The sequence below is a fragment of the Rhea pennata genome, chromosome 5 (genome assembly GCF_028389875.1).
Source record: "Rhea pennata isolate bPtePen1 chromosome 5, bPtePen1.pri, whole genome shotgun sequence".
Classification (NCBI taxonomy): domain Eukaryota; kingdom Metazoa; phylum Chordata; class Aves; order Rheiformes; family Rheidae; genus Rhea; species Rhea pennata.
The window spans coordinates 46,539,914-46,565,726 of NC_084667.1; the positions used below are offsets into that span (position 1 = coordinate 46,539,914).

General features: G+C 46.9%; 1 protein-coding gene across 11 annotated transcripts in view; it reads left to right on the top strand.

Annotated features, from left to right (window-relative positions):
- Nucleotides 1-22,096, top strand: part of ADCK1 (aarF domain containing kinase 1) — an 86,181-nt gene extending 64,085 nt beyond the window's left edge. For 9 of the 11 annotated variants that reach the window (XM_062577023.1, XM_062577019.1, XM_062577024.1 and 6 more), the window contains 4 exons: nt 14,644-14,793; nt 15,036-15,233; nt 17,962-18,155; nt 18,893-22,096. In XM_062577023.1, coding sequence (XP_062433007.1) covers nt 14,644-14,793; nt 15,036-15,233; nt 17,962-18,155; nt 18,893-19,064 — 714 coding nt within the window. In that variant the 3' untranslated portion in view covers nt 19,065-22,096. Of the gene's footprint in view, nt 1-14,643; nt 14,794-15,035; nt 15,234-17,961; nt 18,156-18,299 lie in introns of all 11 variants that reach the window. The other 2 variants (XR_009958538.1, XM_062577027.1) reach the window with 2 other exon arrangements.
- The last annotated feature ends 3,717 nt before the right edge of the window (nt 22,097-25,813 follow it).

Here is a 25,813-nt window from a genome sequence, read left to right on the forward strand (position 1 = left end):
CACAGCACTCCAGCTGTGACCTCACCAGTGCTGAGGATCACCTCCCTCAACCTGCTGGCAGTGCTGTTCCTAATGCAGGTCAGTATACCACTGGCCTTTTTTGCCACAAGGGCTTCTTCTTGTGTTATGTTCAGTTTGTTGTACCTCAGGACCCCAAACTCCTTCTCTGCAAAGCTGCTCTCTTGCCAGTTAGCCCCCAGCTTGTGCTGGCGCATGGGGTTATTCCTCCCTAGGTGCAAGACTTTGCATTTCCCTTTGTTGAACCTCTTGAACTGTCTGCCCATTTCTCCAGCCTGCTTAGATCGCTCTGAACAACAGCACAGCCATCTGGTGTGTCAGTCACTCCTCCTAGATTTTTATCATCTGCAAACTTGCTGAAGGTGCATTCATCTCCATCATTCAGGTCATTATGAAAAAGTTAAACAGTATTGGTCCCAGTTATTGATCCCTGGGGGACACCACTAGTGTCTGGCCTCCAGCTGGATGTCATGCCATGGATCACACCCCTCTGAGCCCAGGAGTTCAGCCATTTTTCAATCTACCTCACTGTCCACTTATCTAGCCTGCACTTCATCAGCTTATCTATAAGGATGTTATGGGAGATATACTAAAGTCAAGGTAAACAGCATACACTAGTCTTCCATCATTCACCAAGCTAGTCGCCTAATCATGGGGAGCTACCAGGTTGGTAAGCCTGATTTTCTTTTTGTAAATCTGTGCTGACTGCTCCTAATCACCTTCCCATTCTTGATATGTCTGGAAATAGAATCTAGGATTGGTTGCTCTATCTCATTCCCAGGGACCAAGGTGAGGCTGACTGGTCTGTAGATTCCTAGATCATCCTTCTTGTCCTTCTTGAAGATAGGAGTGACATTTGCTCTCTTCTGGTCCTCAGGAGCCTCTCCCAGTTGCCACGATCTTTCAAAGATAATTGAGAGTGCTTCACAATGATGTCAGCCAGCTCCCTCAGTGCTTAAAATTGCATCTCATCACATCCTGTGGACTTGTTTATGTCCAGTTTGTTTCCTAACTTATCCTTATTAAGTTATTCCCTAACTTGATCCTCTTCCAGCAAGGGTAAGTCTTAATTGCTCCAAACTCCCCCTTTGGTCTCAGGGGCTTGGGATTCTTGAGGGCCAGTCTTACAATTAAAGACTGAGATGAAAAAGACAGTAAGTACCTCTGCCTTTTCTGTGTCCTTTGTCAGCAGGGCCCGTGCCCCATGGACTGGTGTTTTCCTTAACCTTACTTTTGCTGCTTATGTACTTAGAGAAGTCTTTCTTGTTGCCTTCTTGAGGCTGCCTTTCCATTCCTGTTGTGAAAAACAAACCAAGATCAATGGGCAGTAGAGAATGATACTCTGCTTTCCTGCAACATGTCTAGTCTGTTTTCTTTCAAAGAATTTCTTAAAAGAACACTACCTCACCTGCAAGTAGTGCAATCACTATTTCTTCACTTCTCCATCAGGAAAAATTTGGAACATTTGGGTCACTAATTTTTCCCCTACTCCCCACCAGAGCATCCGGAAGGTCATTGTCAGTAGTCCAGAGGTAGACATATATCCCTTTCTATGTCTGTTTTGTGCTGAAGATCTTTCCTTGTATTTGCCAGGCTAACAGCCTCAACACTGCATCTGGTCTGCAAAGAGCACCATCGGATGCTCAGAGCTCTGCAGTACACTCGTGGACTTTCCTATCAAGAGAGCCTCCAAAACACCTGGTCCACAGCAGAATACCTAGCCAGCTCTGCTCACCTGATCAAAAGAACTAGTCAAAAGCCATAAAGTCTTTCTTTTTCTCTCTTTCAATGAGTATGTCTTATGTAAGTCACTTTCTCCTGGTATAAAGGCAGAAGTTAAAGCCAACACACAGCATTGAGATACAAAACTGAACATTCCTCACATCTTGAAAAAGTCAGTGAGAAGGGCCTGATTTCCTGGATTAGCAGGAAGACTTATGAGTAATGTTTACATTCAGGTTTTGAGCTGGTCGTCCAGCTCAAAAAAACCTCCAGTTCTTGGAGTCTATTTCCATTTGGATGTCTAGATAGCCAGCACAGTGCAGCTCCCTGATTTTTTTCGTTGCTTCTCTGAATGCTGTCAAACTACTAGAAACAATAAAGTTGTGTAGAAAAACCCAGGGAAATACAGTCTTTACAGTCCTCTAGTGTTCTCTCCAGCTGGTCAGGGTGGAAAACTCAATGACTGCAACCTTTTAATGGGGCATTTTGGTGCTAGTATGTGACAAAATAAAGCAGAGAAGCAACTAATTGCGTTTTTTCTAGCTTGCAGAAGCTTTTGCTAATGGGAGGAGAGGCTTAGGATGAAAATTCAGCTCAATTTTTTTCCATCTGCCCCTTTGGGAAGGCTGTTATGCTATGTCTTGGCACAACAGATTCCATGTAGCAGTGAAATCACTTGTTGTGCTGATTCTGAGCCAGTCCCCAAATGATGGCTAAGATGTGATTTACAAAGAAGTTGTCAACAAAGCTTTACTGCTCCCAAATATAAACCTTGCAGGTTTCTGGCACCCTGGCAGGTGCAGGATATTACTGCACCTCAGTGGTAGGATTAGACATTTCTACAAATTGTCTCAGTGCCTGAACTGAGCTGTCCTTTCTTGCTTTTCTCTCCCTTACCCCTTCACCTCCTGGAATTAATGATTAACCTTTACTGATTGCTAGTAAAATAGCATTGCAAAGCAGCAGGTACTGAGCCTTACAGAAGCAGGTCAGTTATCACCACAGCAAGATAAGCTAGGAGCAGCGTGCATCCTAGACTACTCCTGTGGTGAGGTGCAGCAGATGGGGACAAGTTATGACCAAGGTCCTCAAAACCACCACCACCACTAGCAATGGCCACAGCACTGGCAAGGAAGGCCTCAGGCAGAAGTCACCTCAACACCACAGACAGCAGCCGGGGGCCCAGCATTGCCCTCTTAGGCACTGAGGCGCAAGTCACTTCATCACCACCAAGAGCACCCAGGGGCCTGGCACTGGCCTGTGAGGGCCTCAGGCAGAATGGACCTCACAATCCTGCCTAGAGTTTGGGTGTATCAGGCACTGCTGCACAAGTCACCTCACAACTACCAACAGCATCCAGGGGCCTGGCACTGGCCTGTAAAGTACAGAGCAACAAGTGACCTCACAGGTCTGCATAGAGCACTGGCCTAGCAGACACTGTGGCACTAGCAGCCTCCCAGCAAACGCCAGAGCACTGGCAATCAGAGCACAGGCAGAAGTCACCTCACAAGCACAAACTGCAGTCAAGGGCCCAGCACTGACCAAGCAGGCAGTGCTTCACAAGTCACCTTACAACCACTAACAGCAGCCACGTGCCTGGCACTACCCACTAAGGCACGGAGGCACAAGGGACCTCACAAGCCTGGCGATAGCTCTGGCCTCTCAGACTCTGTGGCACAAGTGAGCAAAGAACCAGCCACGACAGCAATGGCCATAGCACTGGCAAGGAGGGCTTCAGGCCAAAGTCACCTCACAGGCACAAAGAGCTGCCAGGGGCCTAGCATGGCCCTGTCAGGCACTGCTGCACAAGTCACCTGGCAACAACTGACAACAGCGCATGATAAACACTGGGAAGGCACTGTGGCACAGGGGAGCTCCCAAGCATTAGCAGCACCCAGGGCCTGCCACTGGCCTGTAAGCAATTGAGGCCCAAGTCACCTCAGAGCCACAAAGAGCAGCCAGAGCTCTGGCAATGGCCTGCGGGCTGCTGAGGCACAAGGGATCTCACAATCCCCAGGATAACATTGGCCTGTCAGGCACTGTGGCACAAGGCACCTCCCAACCACCACCACCAGCCTGGGCAACAGCGCTGACCTCGAAGGCATTGAGGCACTAGGCAATGAAGAGATGCAGCAGCAGCAGCATCACCACCACTGGCCTAGCAAAAGGAGCGTGAGGAGGGGGTGGCAACCCAGGTTTCAAAACTATGACTTGATTTATAATATACAGCAGTTCTGGCTTTCAAGAGTTGCCTTAACTCCCTGTAAATCACCTCAGTGTATCTATTTATCAACCCCTCTATTGTCTTACTCCATTTTGGTTTACTGGGCAGAGGAAGAGAAGCCTTCGCTAAGCAGGATTTCTCTTGTGTGACAACGCAGCCTTGAAAATCAAAGTGAGCTTCTCTCCTCTAAATGGAAAGGATCCCTGAGGTGAAAGCTCCCTTAAAACCAGGTTACTGACATTTACTTAATACCATCTGTTGCAGGATTATCATTAAAGCTGCCCAGAAGCACATTAATCTCCCTGGATCTGTCTTAGTACTGGACTGTAATGGCATTTAATCAGAGAAGGCTTTGATTTCCAAAGACAAATGCAAACACTGAAATATCTGCCTGTGGAACAGTTACTTATTCATATGCAAGTGTAGCTGAGGATGAGAATGCAGCTGGGATATTGACAATGAGAGGGAAGCCTGGAGAGCAGAGCTATAAAGAAATGAGCTGGTGGTGAACTTTGAGGGAAAACAAGACCATGGAAGAGTTAAGAAAAGGGCCACCTGGATACTGGGCTGTTCCTGTTTCAAGACACAGGGGTATTTGTAGCCTTTTGGGGGAAGTTATATTTGGAGGAGAGGGGAGCAGTGAAAGGAGGAGAAATAAAGACTGAGGGGCTCTCAAGATGTTTATAGCACACTGGGTACAAGAGAGAGGAAAGAAGGGCAAGACTACTTAACACGTGGACTTCCAAAGAAGATCCCAAATGGCACAGATGCCCCTGCTGCACCCATTTGAATTTAACTGATAGAGAGATCTTGTCCATATACAAATCCTAACATTATCTCTGATATGCTGCATGAGTCCTTGCTGTCCCTCCTGGTAGGTGGTCTGCCCATCCCAATGGAGGTTGCTGGATCAGCAGGCAGTGGGAGCTGTGGGGCTTACTAGTGTGCTCATGGCATGTGCCTCCAACTAACCAGCCCACCTTAGACAGCCAAGTGGACGTCCCCACTTTGATCATCATGGCCTGGGTTTGAGTCAGGAAATGGAAATGGTGCTGTGGGCTTCAGCTCACTAAGAGCCTGGGTCATGGGCTGGGAATAGTTCAGAAGTCAGGAAAGTATTTTTTTTCCAACCGAGAAGTGAAAGCAATCTGCTAAGGTGCCCAATATGAGCTACTATGTTTTACTAAGGCCAACCATCACCTTGTCCTAATCTAAGGTTTTTGCTTCCTTTTGTTATTAAATGAGACCCAGAGCAGAGCAATATATCTTTGCCTTTCTCTTAGCTTGATAAAGAATCCAGCCACCTGATGGTTACCACTTTGTAACTTGAGATGTTTTCAGTGTGGGATTCTAAGAGTCAGCACAAGGCCTAAGAGCTACTAAAACTTAAGTGGGATTTGCCAGAGTGAGATCCCTTCTCTGTCGTTGCAGGTGTGAAACCTCTCATATCTGAAGCATTTGTGCTTATAAAACTGAAGTGTTAGCTGAAATGGAGTACGGACAAGAATGCTGTTCCTAGAGAAAATAGAATGAAACGCTCTTTGCATCTCTCAAATTTAGTCAAGAAAACAATTTCTTTACAGACTCACCTATAGCTTAATGAAAATTTGTAAGGCACTGGTAAGCAAGGATGGTGATATCTAGCAATTCCAGCTCCTAATCTATGCAAAGACACCAAATAAAGAGTTAAATTAGACGTGAACTCTTTTCTTCTTGAAAGTTAGTCAGTCTTAGGCATCAGTGTCAATCAATTGCTCAAAAGTCTCAGCATTATGCTTTACATTAAATCCAAGGAAATATGACTGCATTTAAAGCCAAGGGAAAATGATCCCCATGTTCATTTCAGCACTGACAGAGTTAGAAAAAGACTAAAAATAAATAATAACTGGTCTTCTGTAGCTACTTCCTTTTGAGAATTTGTAGAAACTTCTCAGTTTACTCTCTCATTTCCCTGGGCAGATGAGTCAGAATATTTCTAGCCACTTAAATGATGTGGAAGATGTGGCATTGAGTAGGAAAATAATTTTCTCAGGCTTCAGCAGTAGATGGGGTGTGGGGTGTGCTAGGAATATACTGCGGAAGTCCAAAGAACTATTCTTGCATCTTAATGACATCTTATGTGTCCAGACATCACCTTAGTGTGATGCTAGATCAATACACAGTGATAGTGCTGCTTTATAGAGCACTGCATTTTGATCCTCACAACTGGATCATAGAGGCCAAAATATGAAATTGGATCTCTTGTGTGTGACCATCCTAATCTGCTTTGGAGAAGGGCATTTCATAGCACAGAGCAGGCTCCAAATTGTGACTTTGCTCTTTCAACACCGTTTGCTGATTTGACACCGGTTTAACCGGGTAGGATTGCACTAGCAGGATTAAGCAAACCGTTAAACAATCGCCACAATAACAACAACAAAAGAGAGCAAAAACTCTCTTCAATCCAATTAACCTTCGATTTTAGGTTCCAGAATCAATACTGTTCTTTTGGCCTGAGGAGGTAATATTGAGCCCTGAGAAATGGGCTGCACAACGACCTTTACTTTTAATGAGATCAATAGAAGTTAGTGTCACCGTCTCTTAAAATAATTGGCAAATATTACAGCCAAATTAAGGCCAGTGACTAGTATCTGCTTCTGATCTAAAGAGACAGTCACAATGGAGATGGGGCAGGAAAGGATGCTATCCTATCAGAAAGTTTCATCTGGGACTTGCCAGGAGCAGGTGGTTGGATCAGCCCTACATGACCGTGTCACAGAATCTCTTTCATGGCCATGTCAGTTGGAGGCATGTAGCCAGGACTACTGCAGCTTGTTCACAGGGCCAGGAAGGTATCAGTGACTTCACCTGGATAATACAAGACAGTTTTTCACATTGCAGGTACCCATGAACATGGTAGATATGCCATCTTATTATTGGAAGACTATTCATAGGCTCGTACACTCATTTCTTTCTGAGAGATTTCTGATTAACTATGCATATCAGCATGCTATTTGTAAGGATATTCATTTCTGAAAAGCTTTACAGTGTTCTGCTGTTGGATTGTCTTGTCAGTTGGGTTTGCTGATTTATTAAGAGGTGGATTGAATAGAGGGGCTGGCAGAGGCCCACAGGTTTGGTGCTATGAGGTTGTATGCACAGGAATGTAGTACGGGTTTACCAAAAGTGGCTCACAGTGGATCATGTGAGGATATACAATTTCTGACTATGTGCTTATACAAGAAGAAATATGTCACTGCTGGCAGTTGTAGTATAGCTTGTGATTCTCTGAATTAGGTGACAGATATCACAGAATCACAGAATGGTTGAGGTTTGGAAGGGACCTCTGGAAATCATCTAGTCTAACACTCCCCTCCCCCTGCTCAAGCAGGGTCACCTAGAGCACGTTAGACAAGATTGCATCCAGGCGGATTTTGAATTTCTCCAGAGAAGAAGACTCTACAACCTCTCTGGGCAACCTGTTCCAGTGCTCTGTCACTCTCACAGTGAAGAAGTTCCTACTCATATTAAGGTGGAACTTCCTGTGGTTCAGTTTGTGCCCGTTGCCTCTTGCGCTGTGGCTGGGCACCACTGAAAAGAGTCCAGCCCCATCCCCTTAACAACCCACCTTAAGGTATTTATAGCTATTGATAAGATGCCCTCTGTCTTTTCCAGGATAAACAGGCCCAGCTCTCACAGCCTGTCCTCACAGGGGAGATGCTTCAGTCCTCTGATCATTTTTGTAGCCATACACTAGACTCTCTACTTTGGTCTTGCTTCTGTAGATTGTTGCAACTTTTTGTCTAATTTGCTATGCACCTTTACCCGAAGGTCTTATACAGCCTAAATGCATGCTGAATTCCTCTCTTCCACTGAGTAGCAGATTTTCATGTGTTTTCTCAGATCACCTAACTACATTCTTCCAAAGTGAATTCCCTATATTACAGATTATTTTTCTGGTGGCCTTGTCAATAAGGGTGGAATCAATGTCAGTAGTGATGGGACACTGCTGGAAAAAATAAGAGGGGTCAGCATCTATGGGAAATGTAGTGGTGTAGATGGCAGGTTCCTCCAGTTGATTTTTCACAAGTTTTTAAAGAATCTTAGTGTCCTGAATATTCAAAAAAACCCTCACTCTGTTGTTGGCTGGTGATTCATTTAGTAAATCGTGTGCTGCTATTAGTCTTTTATGACTAGGGGAGCCTGCAAACACTCCAAGCACCAAGACTACCTGATCTCTTGCAGCCCCCTTTCTGTGAATATGTCATGAAACTCCTTTGAGGGTATCAGTAGAAAATGAGCCCTGCAGAAGTAAGGGAAGCTCACTCCAGCTGAATTATCAGGAACCATTTCATTTATCACTAAGCTCTTGTAGAGACGTATTCGCAAAAACATACGTGTATGGAACAGCAGACCTATAGTTATGCATGCATGCACAAACACACAGTGATATGTGCATTGTGATTACTAAGAATAATCTTGTTGACAATATGCAAGCACAGAACTGTGCCAAGCATATTACCTGCTCCAGAGCTTGTGGATGCTACAGGTGTTTAGAATAGCTGTAGATCTCATCCAGCAAGCAAGTTTTGTCAGCTGCGGTACATGTTCTTGCTCACTGCTGAGTGTAATGGTGATGTGAGGGCCTAGGAAAAACGTGAAAACTTTAGGAAGGAAAATGTTTTCCTTTTATTTTTAACTTTCCTTTATCTTCCCCCTGCACCATTCCATTTTGCTGGGGGCCTTTTGAGGATATAGAAATAGAAAACTAGGAAACTTTGAGAAAAACAGAATGAAGTTTTTATGTTAATTCTTTTCTTTCAGAATGATTAGTGAAAATATTTTGGTACTAAGTTTTAAACTGATGTTGTAATGTCTGCATTTTAGTCCTTCAGCAAGTGTGCATTAGGTAATGCAAATGAAGTTACATTGTTTCAAAATTCACAACAACAGACAAATATGAAATCTCAGTACCAGAGGCCCTATATACAGAATATATATCTTTGAAAAATTATGGGGCTATACTGTAATTAATATATGTAGCGGTATCATGTCCTTTCCTAAACTTTTCCTCTAGAAACATGAATTGCTTTTATGTCTGAATTATAGTAATAGTTTTATATTCACTATTACATCTAAGCCTCAGAGATATAACCTTCCTTTTTGTTTAAAGTCAACAATAGTCATCAACATTAATTTTTTCTCTTGTTTTAGAGGTATGTGAACAGATAAAAATACGCATAAATGCCTAGTGTGCAGCACAGCTCCATCTCTTACACTAAGTAAATTTATTTTTATTCAAAAGTAAAGAATGCTTATGTGCTTATTTCATAAATCTCCCTAACATACCTTATATATGCTAACTAAATTATACAAAATACTTTTCTGTTTCTTGAGGAAGCCATAATGTCTAGTTTTAGTGAAATAACTACTGCAGATATTCCTCAAAACATTTTTTTATGTTTTATTTATATGTGCAGGCCAGGAAGTAGGTTACTATATTTGGCAGGCCTCCTTTCCCATCAGCAACTGTCATGCTCTTTGTGGGCCTCCACTCCAGAAAAAGGTTCAGCCCTTTCAGATCACTGCCCCTGTCAACCCTCCGGGAAAGCTGCATCACTAGGGATATCCCAAGGCTGCACACTGGGGAAGAAGGTAAATGTGGGTATGTTAGGGAAGGGAGAAGGGACAGGTATGTTCAGCCCATGGGTCTGAACAGGGCTGTGACCACTGCCTGCTTTCATGGCAATGTGGGCTGCAAAAGGCTACGATCACAGATCTGTTCAGTAATCTGCCTGCTGGTGGTGACTCAGTAGGGGACACCCTCCCCGCATCTGGAGACCTGAGGGCTTAGAGCCATACCATCAGGTACTATTATAGAGGTGGTGTAGATAACTCAATGAGAGGCACTTTTATAGGGTTGTAGGATGATTGAGTTTGGAAGGGACCTCAAGATGTCTCCAGTCCAACCTCTTGCTCAAAGCAGGATCAACTGTGAGGTCAGACCAAGTCACTCAGGGCTTTATCCTTTCAGATCTTGAAAACATCCAAGGGTGTAGACTGCTCAACCTCTCTGAGAGACCTACTCCACTGTTTGACTTTCCTGGTGTGTGCCATTACCACAGCACAAGAGGATAGCCTGCTGTCTTTAAAGCAGTCCATATCTTAGTGCTCCAGTATCAATAAACTTTCCTGGATTTAGCCATGACCAGCAAGTTTGTAAAACTGCTAATTGTTGTCTGGATTTGGGTTTAACTGGTATGAGCCAACATGTTTAAACTAAACTCTTCCCCAGTGCAAGCACAACAGGAGCTCTCACCCAGCATCCCACTTGCACTCAGAGCACAGGTATGTGCATAGGTTTTTCATGCTCTCTGAATCTCATCATATGTGCTCTCGGCAGGGAGAGCCTTACCTCGAGAACCAGGAGATGTGCAGGGATGACCATATAACCTGCAGTTGGCCTGGGCACAAAGGAGGATGTCTCTCTGTATGCTGGGCATAGATAGCACCTCCCCATCACAGGTATCACCACCTCGTTACGAATACTCACAGAATCACACAATCGGTAATGTTGGAGGGTAGCTCTGGAGATTATCTATTTCAACCCCCCTGCTCAAGCAGGGTCACCTAGAGCATGTTAGACAGGGTTGCATCGAGGTGGGTTTTGAATATCTCCAGAGAAGGAGACTCCACAACCTCTCTGGGCATGCTGTTCCAGTGCTCTGTCACTCTCACAGTGAAGAAATTCCTCCTAACATTCAGGCGGAACTTCGTGTGGTTCAGTTTGTGCCCATTGCCTCTTGTCCTGTTGTATGGGACTATTGAAAAGAGTTTAGCCCCATCCCCTTGACACCCTCCCTTTAGGTGCTTATACACATAGATGAGATTCCCCCCTCAGTCTTCTGCAGGCTAAATTGGCCTGCCTCTCACAGTCATTCCTCATAGGGCAGATGCTCCAGCCCTCTGATCATCTTTGTAGCCCTGCACTGGACTCTCTCCAGTAGCTCCATGTCTGCATGTTTCTCTTGTTCTGGGGAGCTCAGAACTGTGTGCAGTACTCGAGATGAGGCCTCCCCAGGGCTGAGTAGAGGGCCAGGATCACCTCCCTGGACCTGCTGGCAGCACTCTTCCTAATGCACCCCAGGATACCATTGGCCTTCCTGGCCACAAGGGCACATTGCTGGCTCATAGTCAACTTGCTGTCCACCAGCACTCCCAGGTCCTTCTCTGCAGAGCTGCTTTCCAGCGGGTCTGCCCCCAGCATGTACTGGAGCCTAGGGTTATTTTTCCCTGGGTGCAGGACTGTGCACTTGTCCTTATTGAACTTCAAGAGGTTCCTCTCCACCCAGCTCTCTAGCGTGTCCAGGTCTCTCTGGCAGCACAGCCCTCTGGGGTATCAGCCACTCCTCCCAGCTTGCCATCATCAGCAAACTTGCTGAGGAGGCACTCTGTCCCTTCATCCAGGTCATTGATATTATTCATCAATAACCTAGAATAACCTGGTTGAACAGGATGGGATCCAGTACTGAGCCCTGGGGAACTCCACTAGTCATGGGCCTCCAACAAGACTCTGCGTCACTGATGACACCCTCTGAGCTCTGTTTTCCAGCCAGTTCTCAATCCACCTCACTCTCCACTTGTCCAACCCCCACTTCCTGAGCTTGCCTAGGAGGATGTTATGGGAAACAGTGTCAAAAGCCTTGCTGAAGTCAAGGTACACAATGTCCACTGCTCTTCCCTCATCTACTCAGTCAGTCATTCTGTAACAGAAGGCTATCAGATTGGTTAGGCATGATTTCCCCTTGCTGAATCCATGATGGCTACTTCTGCTCACCTTCTTTTCTTCCAAATGCTTGGAGATGACATCCAGGATGAGCTGTTCCATCACCTTTCCAGGGATGGAAGTGAGGCTGACCAGCCTGTCATTGCCTGGGTCCTCTTTCTTACCCCTTTGAAAGACTGGAGTGACAGTAGCTTTCTTCCATTCCTCAGGCACCTCTCCAGTTCTCCATGGCGTTTCAAAAATAATGGAAAGCAACTTGGCAACAACGGCTGCCCTCAGCACTCGTGGGTGCATCCCATCAGGGCCTGTGGTTTTGTGGATGTCAGGCTTCCCCAGAAGATCTCTAATCTTATCCTCCTCAACCAAAGGAAAGTCTTCCTTTCTCTAGACTTTTTTCTTGTCTCCAGGCTCTGGGATTGTTGAGGGCTGCCCTTAGCAGTGAAGACTGAAGCAGAGAAGGCATTCAGTAACTCTGCCTTCTCTGTATCCTTCGTCAGCGGGACCCCCGCCCCATTCAGTAGCGGACCCACATTTTCCCCAGTTGTCTTCTTGCTGATTCATCTTACTGATGAATACGTTTACATCTCTGCAAGTGCTTTCTGCCTGGCCCTTATGTGTTCACACTCCCAGCAGGCAGATGGAGTGCTCTGTGGGTATCGTGCTACTGGTGGGATGGGACATTGTTGTGTTGTGAGCCACCCCCAACCTACACAGTTCCCCAGAGTATCCTTATTGTAGCTCCTCACAGCACTTGGAGTAGAAGGTGGACCATCCGCCACAGACAAAAATCCTGGAACTAGAACTCCTCCCTTTCTCACTGAAAAACTCTCTCTCTCCTTTTTCACTGTGTTTATCAGCTCCACTCTGGCCCATAGCCCCCTATTAATTGAGACTGGGGTCTGAGGTGGCAGTATATTTCTATACAGCCATACAGTATATTTCTATACAGCTATACAGTATATTTCTATACAGCCAGTATATTTCAGGCTGGATATCTCCCTGCCCTAAGCTCTGCTGATGTGTCCCAGATTCTGCCCAAGTCCTCATGCTCAGTAATTCTTTGTTCTTCCAGATTCCTGGAGGACAAGACAGCTGGAGGTTCAGGGCAAAATGCAGTTTGCTCATTGTGAGCACAGGTTCTGCAGTTGATGCTATGGTCTATCATGACATCGAAGTCCATTTCTCCTGGTTTTCAGGTCCCTTCCCTGGTTGGCTGTGTAAATGAGGGACTGACTCAAAATGGACTATCTGGTACACCCTTGGATTGTCAGTGAGTGCTACTTAGCTCTTCTAGGACCTCACCATTCCTGGTACTTTGGTCCTCTTCAATTTCACAGCTAAACTAGGTTGATCTAGGAGACCTGCTTCAGTCATTGCTCCAGTGATCTCTGTTGGTTATTCAGGAGGGAACGCATTTCCCCTCAGTCAGTACTTATAATGCCTGTGTGGCATTAAGGGAACTGCATTACAGGAGACCACAGGGCTGTGCTACACTGCCCGTGTGGGTGATTCAACATGGGAGCAGCATTCCCTATGATTTAGTAGTGGCTTAAGGTCCTACCTTGAGGGACGAATGGCTGACCCAAGTGGTCTTACAGCTGTCCCTGTTGCTGTGCAGCAGGAAGGATTCCAATTCCTCCTTCTCATTTGTAGCAACTTCGGACACTTTCACAAGAATGGGTGTTTTCTGGCCTATTTTCAACTGTTCTCATGTCCTCTTGGAGGTTCAGCTGAATATGGGACTCTTCATGCCCTGTCCTAACATAACATAACATGTCCAGTAGTGTTCTGTGGCTTCTTAAACAACTGTCTTGCTTCTCTCAGAAGTGACTGCGTTTCAGAGGTGGGTAAAGCACGCTCATCCCCATTTGTCTGTTCTTCTGCAGGACATGCTGTCTTTAGTATCCCCATTACCTGGTTCACCACCTCTGCTTATGGGGAGGGTTGCCTGTTTGCTGCTTACACTGTGTGACTAATGACATGACTAGGATAATTTATCACTGTGGACTTTTAATTGCTTGTTCAGCACTCTGCTGTGGATCACCATGTTGCTCTCTGAAGGCGAGGAGAGATAGGAATGGAGTGTCAGACTGCAGTGTTAGTGCATGCTCTCAGAAATCGTGGTCCTGTGGATGCTTGCTTGCTGATAGGAGGTTTTTAACTTTAATAAAATCTCCATATGATAAGGAGGTGGTAGCATGGAGGAACACAGCAATGGCAGGATGATATAAATGGCCTTTCAGTGCCACTTCATCTTCACATACCTCATAGTTCAAGGGATTAGCAAGGGATTGAGCAAAGAAGGGGGGAATGTCAGGGACAGGAGAATGGAGGAAGGGGAGGGAACCCATGTTCATTCTGGTAAGCAGGTGGACAGACTGTGTCTCCCGCCACCCCTTCTCTGCTGGGCTCTGCAGTCATCTGCAGATGGAAACACCTGAGTCTGTCCCTGAGTGGCATCTCACCCTCCACAGCAGCTCTTCCCGGACCTACTCCATGAATGTCTGTCTGTTCCTACCTGCCCCTACCTGCCAGAGAATATCCTTACCTGCTCTAGAAACACTACCACCTTTCCCCTAGTTTTTTTCCTCATTACCAGACACATCTATTCTTCCCCACGGGGATTTTCTCCTTCATATGCCAGGCAAGTGTTCTTAAATACTCCCTGACCCAATAAACATTTTCATACCCCCTGTGCAGACCCCTTGCAGAATTCCCTGAAGGATGCTGTGGTAGATGCCAGTAACTAGACCACGCATTTGTCAGCATGAGGGGATGCAAGAACTTTGCCTGGGACTATCAGCATGTGCTGGCCCCTTGCTTCCCTCAGTATCAACATGTGGGGGCTGCCTCCCCTCCTGGCAGGTGCCCTGCTATAGGAGCCTCTCACACACTGCCGCCTTCCTCCTCACAGATCTCTCGCAATCTGGGGAAGCTCTACAGTGAAATGATCTTTGTGAATGGCTTTGTGCACTGTGACCCACACCCAGGCAATGTGCTGGTGAAGAAGTGCCCAGCCTCTGGCAAGGCCCATATTATCCTCCTGGACCATGGCCTCTACCAGGTATGTGATTATGGGGGGCTTCTAGGGCCTGTGGGGCTGCCAGTGGATATCAGGCTGGAAGCCCAGGTGCAGCTTTGACTCATGAAGCCCATATGAATGATTTTTTCCTATTACTACCATTACCCTCCCAGGGAATTTCCTGACTGCAAAATGAGGTACATGGAGCAGCTTTGGGGTGCAGGGCTTTCTCCCCTGGTCCCTTGTCCTCCATGGACTTTCATTGGCCATGTCTCTCTCCCCAGGTGCTGAGTGAGTCATTCCGCATGGACTACTGTCGTCTTTGGCAGGCCCTCATTAAAGCTGATATGAAGAGGGTACAGAAGTACAGCCAGCAGCTCGGGGCAGGGGATTTGTACCCTCTCTTTGCCTGCATGCTCACTGCCAGGTCCTGGGAGTCTATCAACAGGGGCATTGACCAGTCGCCAGTTTCAGCCAGTGAGGTAGGTCCTGTGTGCCCTTCCTTATCCAGGGGTACCTTTCCATTTTGTAACCACTTGCATCACTGATACTGCTGTGATGTTGGGCAGCTCTGTAGGAAAGTCTGCACTGATGACTGAGCTAGAGATAGCCAGGCAACCTTCTGCAATGTGTTTTATGGTGGCTGAACTTAATTTCCCAGTTTTACTTGTTGTGAGTTGCTTAAATTTTGAGTAGTTTGATGGCTGAGTGTTAACCAGTTCTGGCAGAGGAAACATTTGTAAATCAACCCTTTTTTGAAAATAAAAGTGTTCAATGTAGCTGTGCTGGGAACCAATAAGGAGGGTAAGGAGAGGAAGGAGAGGCATAAAGGCTTGATGGGAAGACATGAGAAGGATAATACACTATCACTATTCATGTAAATGATTATCAGCACTGATACATATTCCTAAAAATCCTTGGAAATTGCCTCCCAATTAGAAACTCCATTAACTTGGAGTCAAGGTTGCTTAACTGCAGATTCTGTCAACTCAATCACTACAAGTCTAGGAAACTGCCACTTAAATTTTCTCCCCCTTTTCTATTCACACGTGCTGGGATCCTTCTCACACCTCCTAGTGCTTTTGGCACACTACCTTAAAAATAGTAGCAGCTCCATCAGCCATGGTATTTGTAGAGATCATCATGTAATGATGTGATTGAGTAAATGGGCCAGTGTTTGTGGCAAAGAACACTTTGTATCCTATGATTTGTTTTTATCTGGGTGCAGAGAAAGCTAGGGCAAGTCTGGAAAAGGACAGGCAATTCTCAAATCTGCTAAAGACTGCAGCAGACAAGCAATAAATAATAGGCTTAAAATTCAGCTAAGGAGATTTGGGTAAATGTGAGAAAAGCAGTATCTAATGGCAAAGCTAGTGAAACACTGGGATGTCTTGGGAGGATGTGGGTCACATCAGCAGGGAGTTTTAGAAGCAGACTAGACAAATATGTATGAGGTTGGCCATAGATGTAGTGGTTCCTGCTGTGGGGCAAGGCCAGGCAGCTGACTGCTGCGGATGGCTGCTAGCCTTATCTTCTTTTATCATAGTGTTTTACTGCATCTTGCAGCAGTTTCTGCTATTGCAGCCAAAGGACTTTTCTCATGTCCTGTGGCATAGTTCATTTCTTTGCCTGGCTTCATCCTTGACAAAAAATGACAGTTCTGATGACAGATGATGTGGTTGTTTTGTGATGTGGATGAACAGCTGGAACTAAAAATAGAAAGGAAAGAAATAGGAAAGAAAATGAGAGATCACCTACATGTGCAAAATAAAATAGCCCCTACAGTGATGCTAGTTAGGAAAAAGGAAAAATAATCTCAGGGAAAAATTTTCTGCCGGCAGACAATGGAATAGCATTTAGGAGAGCTTCTTGTTGAAGCTTTGTGCATTTGGTTAGTATTGGAGGCAGGCATGGGGATCCATATATTACCATCAAAGCAGCTAGGATGCTGTGTGAACTGTGTACATCTCTAACCATCACGAGCTGTACAGTAGATTTGTACAGCCCATTGGTCTGTTCCTGTATAATAAATCTTAAGTTCATAAAGCATGTGTGTTAGATCCTCTATCATGAAATATAAGACTGCCTTCCTTTTAGAGAAAGTCATATGTACTGCCCTCTGCATGTGCCCTACTGGATTCTGGAGTGTTCAAATGTTCCAGAGACTTTCATTTAGATTCTCTAATGTCATGGTGTCTGGAAGAAGAGGAAGGGGCACTGCCTGTGTATGAAGTCAGCTCCACACCATACTCTTCTGCATTCACTGGAATGCTGGGTGAACTTTCAGATCTAAAAAGAGGCAGAAGACCTCTCTGAGATCTGTCTGTCTTCCATGCTGCTTGTCTTTCGAGGGAAGTCCATCTTAAGTGGCCGTGATCCTTGCCTGATGGTTGTCATCAGGCTTTGTGATCCTGGGCAGGAATCTTGCCTTGAGCAGGGTGTTTGTTGGAAACTAGGAGACTAAAGAGTGTGAAGGATTGCTCTGCATGTCCTTGATCTTGCGCTCTTTCCTTGAGCATCTGCTATTGACTGTTGCCAGACAGATACAGTACTAGATGGACTTAATCTGACTTAGTGTGACAGCTCTGTGAACTTCTGGGTTAGCATGAAAGTATGCATGACGTTTTCTCACACCTGTTGAGTGTGTTGCCAACAGAGGACTAGACAAGACCTTGGAAACAGCTTTCTTAGTATAACATGAAGCCATCAATTGCATGGAATGGCAAACCATGAGTGACAAGGAGCTTCCTGGCTGGCTTTGCGGCTTTCCCCCACCTTCCTAATCAGTCCTGTGATACCTGCAGCTCTTTCAGCTTTTGGATTGGTGAGGCTAAGCTGTCTCAAAGCCGCAAGGGCAGTAATGATGCGTAATTGCTGTGTGCTGTTTGGGGCCAAGAACTGAGAGAGCAGCAAGTGCCCTGTTGTCCTGAGAGGTTATTCATCCTGCCAGTGAGGCGAAGGTCCTTATCCTACTGAAGGGTTGGTGGAATATGGCAAGAATGAGCTGTGCTTGTGCTGTGAGTGCTTGGGATAGCCTGGTGCCTGCAACAAAACAACAGGAAGAGCTTTTTAGCTTCTGGCCTGCAGTCATGGTCTGGCAAAACAAAACACTTCTGCCAAATCTCAGTGACATCTGGATGTGGGTTTCCCATACTCTCTCAACCTCTCTCTCTTCTCTCCCTGATATGTCCATGACCTGGCTGGCTGCAGGACATGGAAATCCGGTCCAATGCTGCTGCTTACCTACCCCAGATCACTCAGCTCCTCAACAACATCCCCCGCCAGATGCTGCTGCTACTGAAGACCAATGACTTGTTACGGGGGATTGAGTCAGCCCTGCACACACGGGCCAGTGCCAGCTCCTTTCTCAACATGTCTCGCTGCTGCATCAGAGCTGTCTCCACGTGAGTTTCTTCCCTGGGCACCAGAGGTTTAACTTGGATCTTGACCTCCTACCCTTGGCTATGGATCTCCCCATGTCTGCCAGATCCTATCCCTTCTCATTTATGTATCTCATCCTCTTTCTGCACTCTCTCTGCTCTCATCAGCCTCTTCTCAGGAGCAGTCTCTCATCTGGGGCTGAGGACATGAGTGGTGTTAGAAACCTGAGGATAATGTTTTGAGTTTGGCCCTGTAACTCTCTCCAGAAGGGGGGAAGGGGCTTCCTGCTTATTATTGGTATCACTACTGGTAAGTACTTGCAGGTAGGAAAGATCTGCTGGTTCATGGCTACCTGTTCCTGCAGCCTGATCTAGGGATCAGTGCTGATTGTTCCAGGAACAGGAACAAGGCAACTGATTTTTCATCTGTAGATCTGATCCCTTCTCATTCTTGTAAGTCAGTTCACTTCCACTGCCTCAAATTCTTGCAGGCCAACTGCATGGTGGGAAGAGAACTAGGATTCCACATGAGCAGGCTGTTTCTTCTACCAGATTTATGCTAAGAAGGCAGTCCCCAGCTCCTCAGGAATATTTGCTTCGAGGAAATCTCTATTCCCTGGAGTCACCACTGCTGATGATCCTCCAGAAGTGGGATGGTCCCCTCCCCCTAGGGAGGTTTTGTTGTACTGAAGATGTAGGACAGGCCTCCTTCCTGCCAGACTCCATGCTGCTGCATTTAATGCCACTGTTTTTCATTCTAGGTATCAGAGGAGCAAGAGTCACTCGCTTTACAGAAGGACCCAGATCTCACTCACAGAAACCCTGAGCCTATGGCAGATCAACTTGTATGAACTCTTCCTGTGGCTGAAGGGATCCCATCTGGGGAACTGGGTCATTGCTCTCCTGAGCCGGATACACCATTCCACGTACTGATGTGAACTGGTGGGAGAGGCCTGGGTGCTTACTCTCTCCTGCTCTCCATGGCACATTTGCCTTTCTGACTGTTTCTGTCTATTCCATGGGCTATTTCTGTGTCTTGTTCCTTGTAACATGCTGCACTGCTCCTGCCTGTTACATCATTAGCTTTCTCTGTAGCAGTGAGAGCTGGAGCTAGGTGCCAGGGCTCTGTGGGTTTTGTGCTTTAGGAAAGGGAAGGGGAAATATGGTATGCTGGGAAGGGCAGGAGATTTGATGGCCTCTCTGTTCCCCATCTGCATAGGACCCTAGTAGCAAATTTCAATGGGACTGCACAGGAAACAAAAACCTTTCCTGAGTTTTTTTTTGAATCATCCTACAAAATTTTAGAGAATCACAGACTTGCCTAGAATGCTCCAAAATATTTCACAGCCCCTCAAAAGGAGCTAAGTCCCTTTAAAATCCAGTAGGGTTTGTGTTAGTAATTTCAGAGTCTCTGTAGTCTGATTTCTGTTCAAGTGTGCAGAGAGTTCCTCAAAGGGGAGTATGACCTAGCATAGAGCTGGCGCTATCTGATTCACTTCCAGCGCTGGGGCAAAGAGGAACCTAATGGTGAGAGCTGTGGACTGGGAGCCTGGCGTTCTAGGTTCATCTGCAGTCCTGTCAGCAAGTGCCTCTGTGGTTTTGGACTTTCCCTGGCCTGTTTCCTCACAAATGAAATGGAGGAAAGGACAGTGGTCCTACCTCTTATCCAAAATTCAGAGAAGGCAGGAGGAATGCCAGCTTAGTGTTCTGAAGTTACTGATAATGTATCTGTACTTTACAGTGCTGCCACACAGCAAAATAAATGTGTTGCATCAAAGAGCTACAGGGGAGGGATGCTGCAAGGTGATATTTTGGCCTCTAACCTCAGTCTCATTTCCATTTCTCCAATGAGTGAGCAATGTCAGGCAGTGCTGTTAACTCTTTACAATCCAAATGAAATGCCACCTTAGTCCTTCCTCTGCTCAAGAGGTTTGTTCCACACTCAGATCCTCCGGTGCTGTGTCAGGCATGTTTTGGAATGTGGTGATGGAGCTGGTGTTATTTTGCTGGGGTGAGGCACCGCTCCTTGCTACACAGATCCAGTGCCGAGCCTGCCTCCTGCCTGCCTGCAGGAGCATGCTGCAGCCCGTCCGTGAGACGTCACCATCCCCATGCTGTGCACTGAGCATTTTGTCTCATCACTGCCCATGACATTTCACTGCTTCTGCTTCAGATGAAAACCTGCCACTTGCTCAGTGGTGCAAGTGACAGGTCTGATGGCTCTGACTCTGCAGTACATGGTGAGTGTCAGAAAGTCTCATCCAGAGGCTTCCCTTTTGCCAGGCATACCTCAGATCTTAGGTGATGTCCCAGCTCCTTGCGAGGATTCCTATAACCAGCAAGGGTGGATGGAGGTAACTGCTCAGATCATTTCAGCCTTTCTCAGAAACTGTAGTGGTGAATGGAGACTCTCATGCTGGGCATGAAGGATAGGATGGGAACTTGCCTTCACTTTCAGCAGGCTTATTAAGCTGAGGGTCATTAGTGCCTGAGTGTAAGCCATGAGAATGCATTTTCCCAGTTTGCCCAGAAGTGTGAACCCACCTTGGAGAGTCTGTATTTGCATAGGAAGAGAGGCAGGACATAGAAGTGTGGGTGAGTGCATGTGTCAGTCCTTCATGATGAGCTGATTCTCTTTCTGGCTCTTTGTGTGGGAAAGAAAGGATGTAATCCAGAAAAATACATGACTGCCAGTGTCATTGGATATGAATGAGTCAGTGATTCCAGAAGTGTCCTTGCTTGTGGCAGGGATTCCATATGTGTGTGCACAGCCCTGTGGCTTAGGACTGCCTAGAAAGGGTGGCTAATTGGTGGAGCTGTTGATGGAGAACTACTGAACATGAGTATTTGGTGTCCTGCGCAGACCAACTCCCTAACACCAGCATTAGCTTTCTGAGCCCTTTCTGTAATGGGGGCAGAACCTGAAACAATGCCCTCTCCTGTCTTTGTTAAGAGCAAAATAAGCCCAGGTAAGACCACATGTCTTGGCAGAGCCTGTCCCCAACCAGTGCAAAGACAGGTCAGCGATTCCCCCTCTCCCCCATCCCTCCCCATTTCTGGGCTGTGTGAGAGCATCTGGAAATGGAGTGGGATTAATTGCAGTGGTGACAAGGAATCACAGGGACCCTGGGATACTGGTCCTACAGCCTATATATGAGTAGTCTTTGCTCATATGAGCGGTCTCACTGAATCAGTGCCTTGCTTAGCCAATTACAACCTGTAGGCTAGCTGCTAGGGGTGGACCTGTCTCATTCTCTCCACAGGTAGAGAGATCTGCTTGTAAGGTGGCTAGGTGCACACAGTGAAGTCCAGGAGACCCTCTAGCAATGGTCACCGACTGCATGAACCCTTGTAGCTGCCCCTACAGATGCCTTTGTGGTTTCCTGCAGACACATCTGGACAGACTGTCTGGAGCACTGTCTGGGTCTCTCAAACAGTTGTGCGTGAAAGCTTATCTCTCAACATCTACTCATACTGCCTAATTTCCAGAGGATCCTGTGTGGTGAAGAGGTTCCCCAAAACTGATGTTTGCATTAACCACTGATTTTATTGCCTGTGGCCTGCTCTTAGACAAGCCTGTGCTTTCACACCACCTAAAACCAGCCATGCGATTGCTAATCACGCTGCCTGAGAAAGATGCTAACACTGACCATCATAGAAGGGAACTAACTAACAGCCCATCTGACTGTCATTTTTGGCATCATGCAGCAGATAGAGAGCAGGGTGTGTTTGAAGGAGCTTTGTCTATTAGCATTAGACTCAGTCAGATGACTGTGTGCTTCAGTATTAGCAGTGGGACTCTTCAGCCAGTTTTGCTGAGCCATCACCCTTCCCATAGCCAATTGATGAGGGTTTGCCTGAGGAAAGAACAAGCAAACACCTGGAGTTTAATCCTTTAACATTTCTGCCTTGTCTTTTTGCTGAAAGCTCTCAAAGGTGAATGTGTTAAAAGGGTTTTGAAAAGACACCTCCTCATCCCATTTTGTGGTTGTCAAACATGGGTAACCTGGATCAGCTCTATGCATTTGGCCTCACCTTTCCATAATCTGAATTTATTGATGTTTCCATCACCAGCAGACAGCCTCTGCTGCCCTGCTTGCAGTTAGCACATGGGCTATTCTCTACTGGGGTTCAGGTGTGAAGGAACTGAAATTTCACAGTGCTCCCTGTTTAGTGCAGGCACCAACAATTTACCTTGAAGCAAACTCTTGAGCCCACAAACTCCTCAGTACTTGCAAGTGTGGTGTTAGAGCTGGAGCCAGAGATGCAAAGCTGATGGGCAACTCCTAGGTCCTCTAATATGAAATATTAAGTTGTGGCCTCATAGAATGTCCCGTGCTAAAGGCAGTGCTCTCAGAATTGTTGAGAAGATAGCAGTCATTTCATCTAGCATTTAAAAGTTTACCATTGTTAAGTTGGGTGGAAGTGGGAAATGGAACCAGGGGTGGGGGATGATGTTGCTATGCAATACTGCAAAAACATTTAGGTCACGAACAGGTTTTTTTTTCATATCCAGCTGAAGAAAAAGCGAGAGAGAGCATTAGTTGTGGCAAAACACCACCTAACAAACACATCCAGTGAACTTTAATGATGACAAGTGAGTGGCATGTAGTTTTGCAGGTTAAGGCTGTGTGGTGCCCTCTGCCATCTTACAGGGGTGTGTGAATGTTGTGCAGTCACAGCTTTCCAGATGAATCACTCCCTGGTTCTCATGGCAAGATACTGTGGCCAGCACACAGCTGGACCAAATCCAAAGTCATTCCCCTCCTAAATGACCCCACCTTGGGTAGTCAATGCCACTTTCCAATCTCTCTCTTGGCCAGTCTCTTCCACCCCTCACTACCACTCCTCTTACTGCACTCCCAGCATTGCTCTCTCCCCTGTTCCCTGAGCTTAAGGGGTACAGGCGAGCTGCTTGGTCCTGGGAGCTACCAAGGCAGCGGCGCAGCATGTGGCCAGCTGTCCAGGACATCATGCATATGGCTGAGATCTGGAAGGGCCCAGCCCTCAGGACAGCCATCTCTCCCTTTCCAGGCCCTGACCACCAGATAGCTAGAAATGGGCAGGAGGGAATTTCTTCCTCCTCCTGGGCGCCTCTAAGTACAAGAGGCTGGGGCTGACTCTGGCCTCTGCAGCCTGAGCTGTGGCCTTCTCCATCTCACCCCAGGGGATGTGTTTGCCCTAGGTGATGGAGGGAGGCAAGTATTGCTGCTTTCTACCTCAAAAGGCACAGAGCAGACAAACAGATAGCATTGAGACAGAGGGGTGTGGGGTGGGGGCCATGGCCAGTCCTGGGCATGGGGATCTACTGGTGTTGCCAAGCTTGAAGGTGAGAAGGATGCTTCAGAGGCCCCCACCATGCTGAGTAAATCCATGTCCACTTGGAGGCTGCTGATCCACTGATAGCTTACAGAGAGATGCTGAAAGGTCTAACAGGAGGGAAGGAAAAGGAATAATTTGAGCCTGTGAGTTTATTCATCACCTCCCTTTTAATGTCTGCAGCAAACAGCAGAATGGCTGCTCTGTGGTCTGCACCAAAGAGCTGTCTCGCTGCTGATGCCCACAGGCCCAGCCTAAGGTCTCAATCACAGTAAGAGCACAGCAGCTCCCTGGGGACTCGTGGTGCCTCTGTGCTGCTACCCTTCAAAGCTGACCAGTGCCCATGAGGGTCCCGGCTTCTTGATACCTCAGCCAAGGCTGCAATGCTGCTGACTGCCTGGGCTGTGAAACCTCCCAGGGGGAGCTCCCTGGGCAGCCAGGGGTGTGCCGGGAGAGGCAGGACAGGGAAAGTCCAGTCACGAGTGTTGCTGCTGCATAAATATGCTTGTCATTTCTCTGCTGACAGTACCAGCCCATGGGCTAAGCCCTGCCTATAAGGGCTGGATTTGCAACTGTACAGCTCACCTCACCTGTGTGCGGGAGGTGCTGAAGGTGCTTACAGCTGATCAAATCAGTCACAAGCAAACTAAGCTGGGCTCCAAACAAGGTCACAGAGGTGTAGTGCTCCCACCATCATCCTCACTTCTATGTTGCTCCAGAAAATCCTGGGAGAGGCTGCCAGGCTGCTGACTTGCTGAGATGGGCCCCCTCCCCCCTTAGTGCATATCTCTGTAGGCAAGCTACTGTGACTGCTCTGTGCTTACTGTCTCACCTTGTGCTATGTGAAGTGACTCTGCTGCTTGGATCGCCAGTGCCTGCATGCTGCCAGCTGGAGGTAGTAAGGACCACTGTGCCACCATCATCTGTGAGGGGACTTAGCCTCAGCCACTTTGCTGCATCATGCATTACAATGGGTGAACAGTTAATAACAGTGTTGGCATTCAAGCCAGGCAGCAAACAGCTCTTTGAAGAGCAGCATGATGCTACATGTGCTCACAGCAGTTAATTTTCTTAGGGAGGGTTGGGGGTTTGGGGAGGTAGGGGAGGAGGGTTGAGGAAAGGAAAAACCAAAAACACCTACCCTCTTTTCTGGAGTAAATACCAAATCCTGATGTGACTCTAAATTGATCTGTGATCATTAAATACTTGTGGATTGCTTTCCCTGCTTTGTTTTCACAGCTCTCCTAGACACCCTGGCAGGAGAGATGCTATCTCTGGCACAACAAAGGGTTCCCTCTTGCACTCTCAGCCCCATGTGCCAGCTGTGGCATGCTGTTAGCTGAGGCACAGCCCTTCACAGGCATTTCAGAGCCTTTTTTAGCGTTCTCTCTGTGGAGCTTTCATGTGGCTCTTTCCATCCCTCCTCCACGTGGGACTTGCTGGCATTTCCAGTTTTTTGTTCCAGTCAGTCAGTCAGCAGCTGTCACTCTGCTGGGGATGATGGGCTGTCAGATGCCGAGTGCCAGGCACACAGGTGGGTGCAGAAACATTGCCTGCTGTGACTCTCTCTAACACAGGCTTGCTGGGGGCTGCCGAAAGCGCTGCTTGTCTGCCAGGCTCACCAAGGAGGCCACGGGGCTCCCACTAGCACAGGGCTGGCCCTCTTCCAGCCCTTTTGTGCATGTGAAGTGGTGGGGGCAGCAGGGAGATGCTGCCAGCCTACTTGTACAGGCCAGCTGCTCTCAGCACTGGCTGATGCCCTCCAGCTGCTTCCCAGGCAAGGAAGTTGTTATGTGGGTCACACACAGATGGGGCAGGGTCACTGAGTGCTGAGTGGGGATCCCACAAGCCACACTCTTACCTCCTTCCACAGCCCTCCAGGGAAAGAAAATGCCCAGTGCTGTCCACTGCAAGATCTTACCGTCTCTGTCCTCCTGACTTAGAGGAATTGTCTGGACCTTTTTCTTGCTCAGCATGTAACATACCTATGACTTGCACAAAAAGCTTCCTTACTGATAATTTACAATATTCTGTTTCCTGTACAGCCACCTAACAGAAGTTGTCATAGGTATCATATAGATATTACAGAAAGTATTATGGAGGAATGAGAAGTGTGAGCTAGCTCTTGTAACTAGAACCATTACAATGTAACACAGGTAAATAACCAAGTATTAGGGGAAGCAATTTGTACAGGTCAGAAAGGAATTGCTGTGTTGCAGACTGGTAGCTCCCTCTTAACTAATTACAGATAGGGTCATCCACATTGATACAGAAGATGCTAAGACTTTGCCCATGCCTGTTAAAGAGTTGGACAGTGACAGCCTTATGTTAGGAATTAATTATCCTCCTGGAAAAAAAAAGTA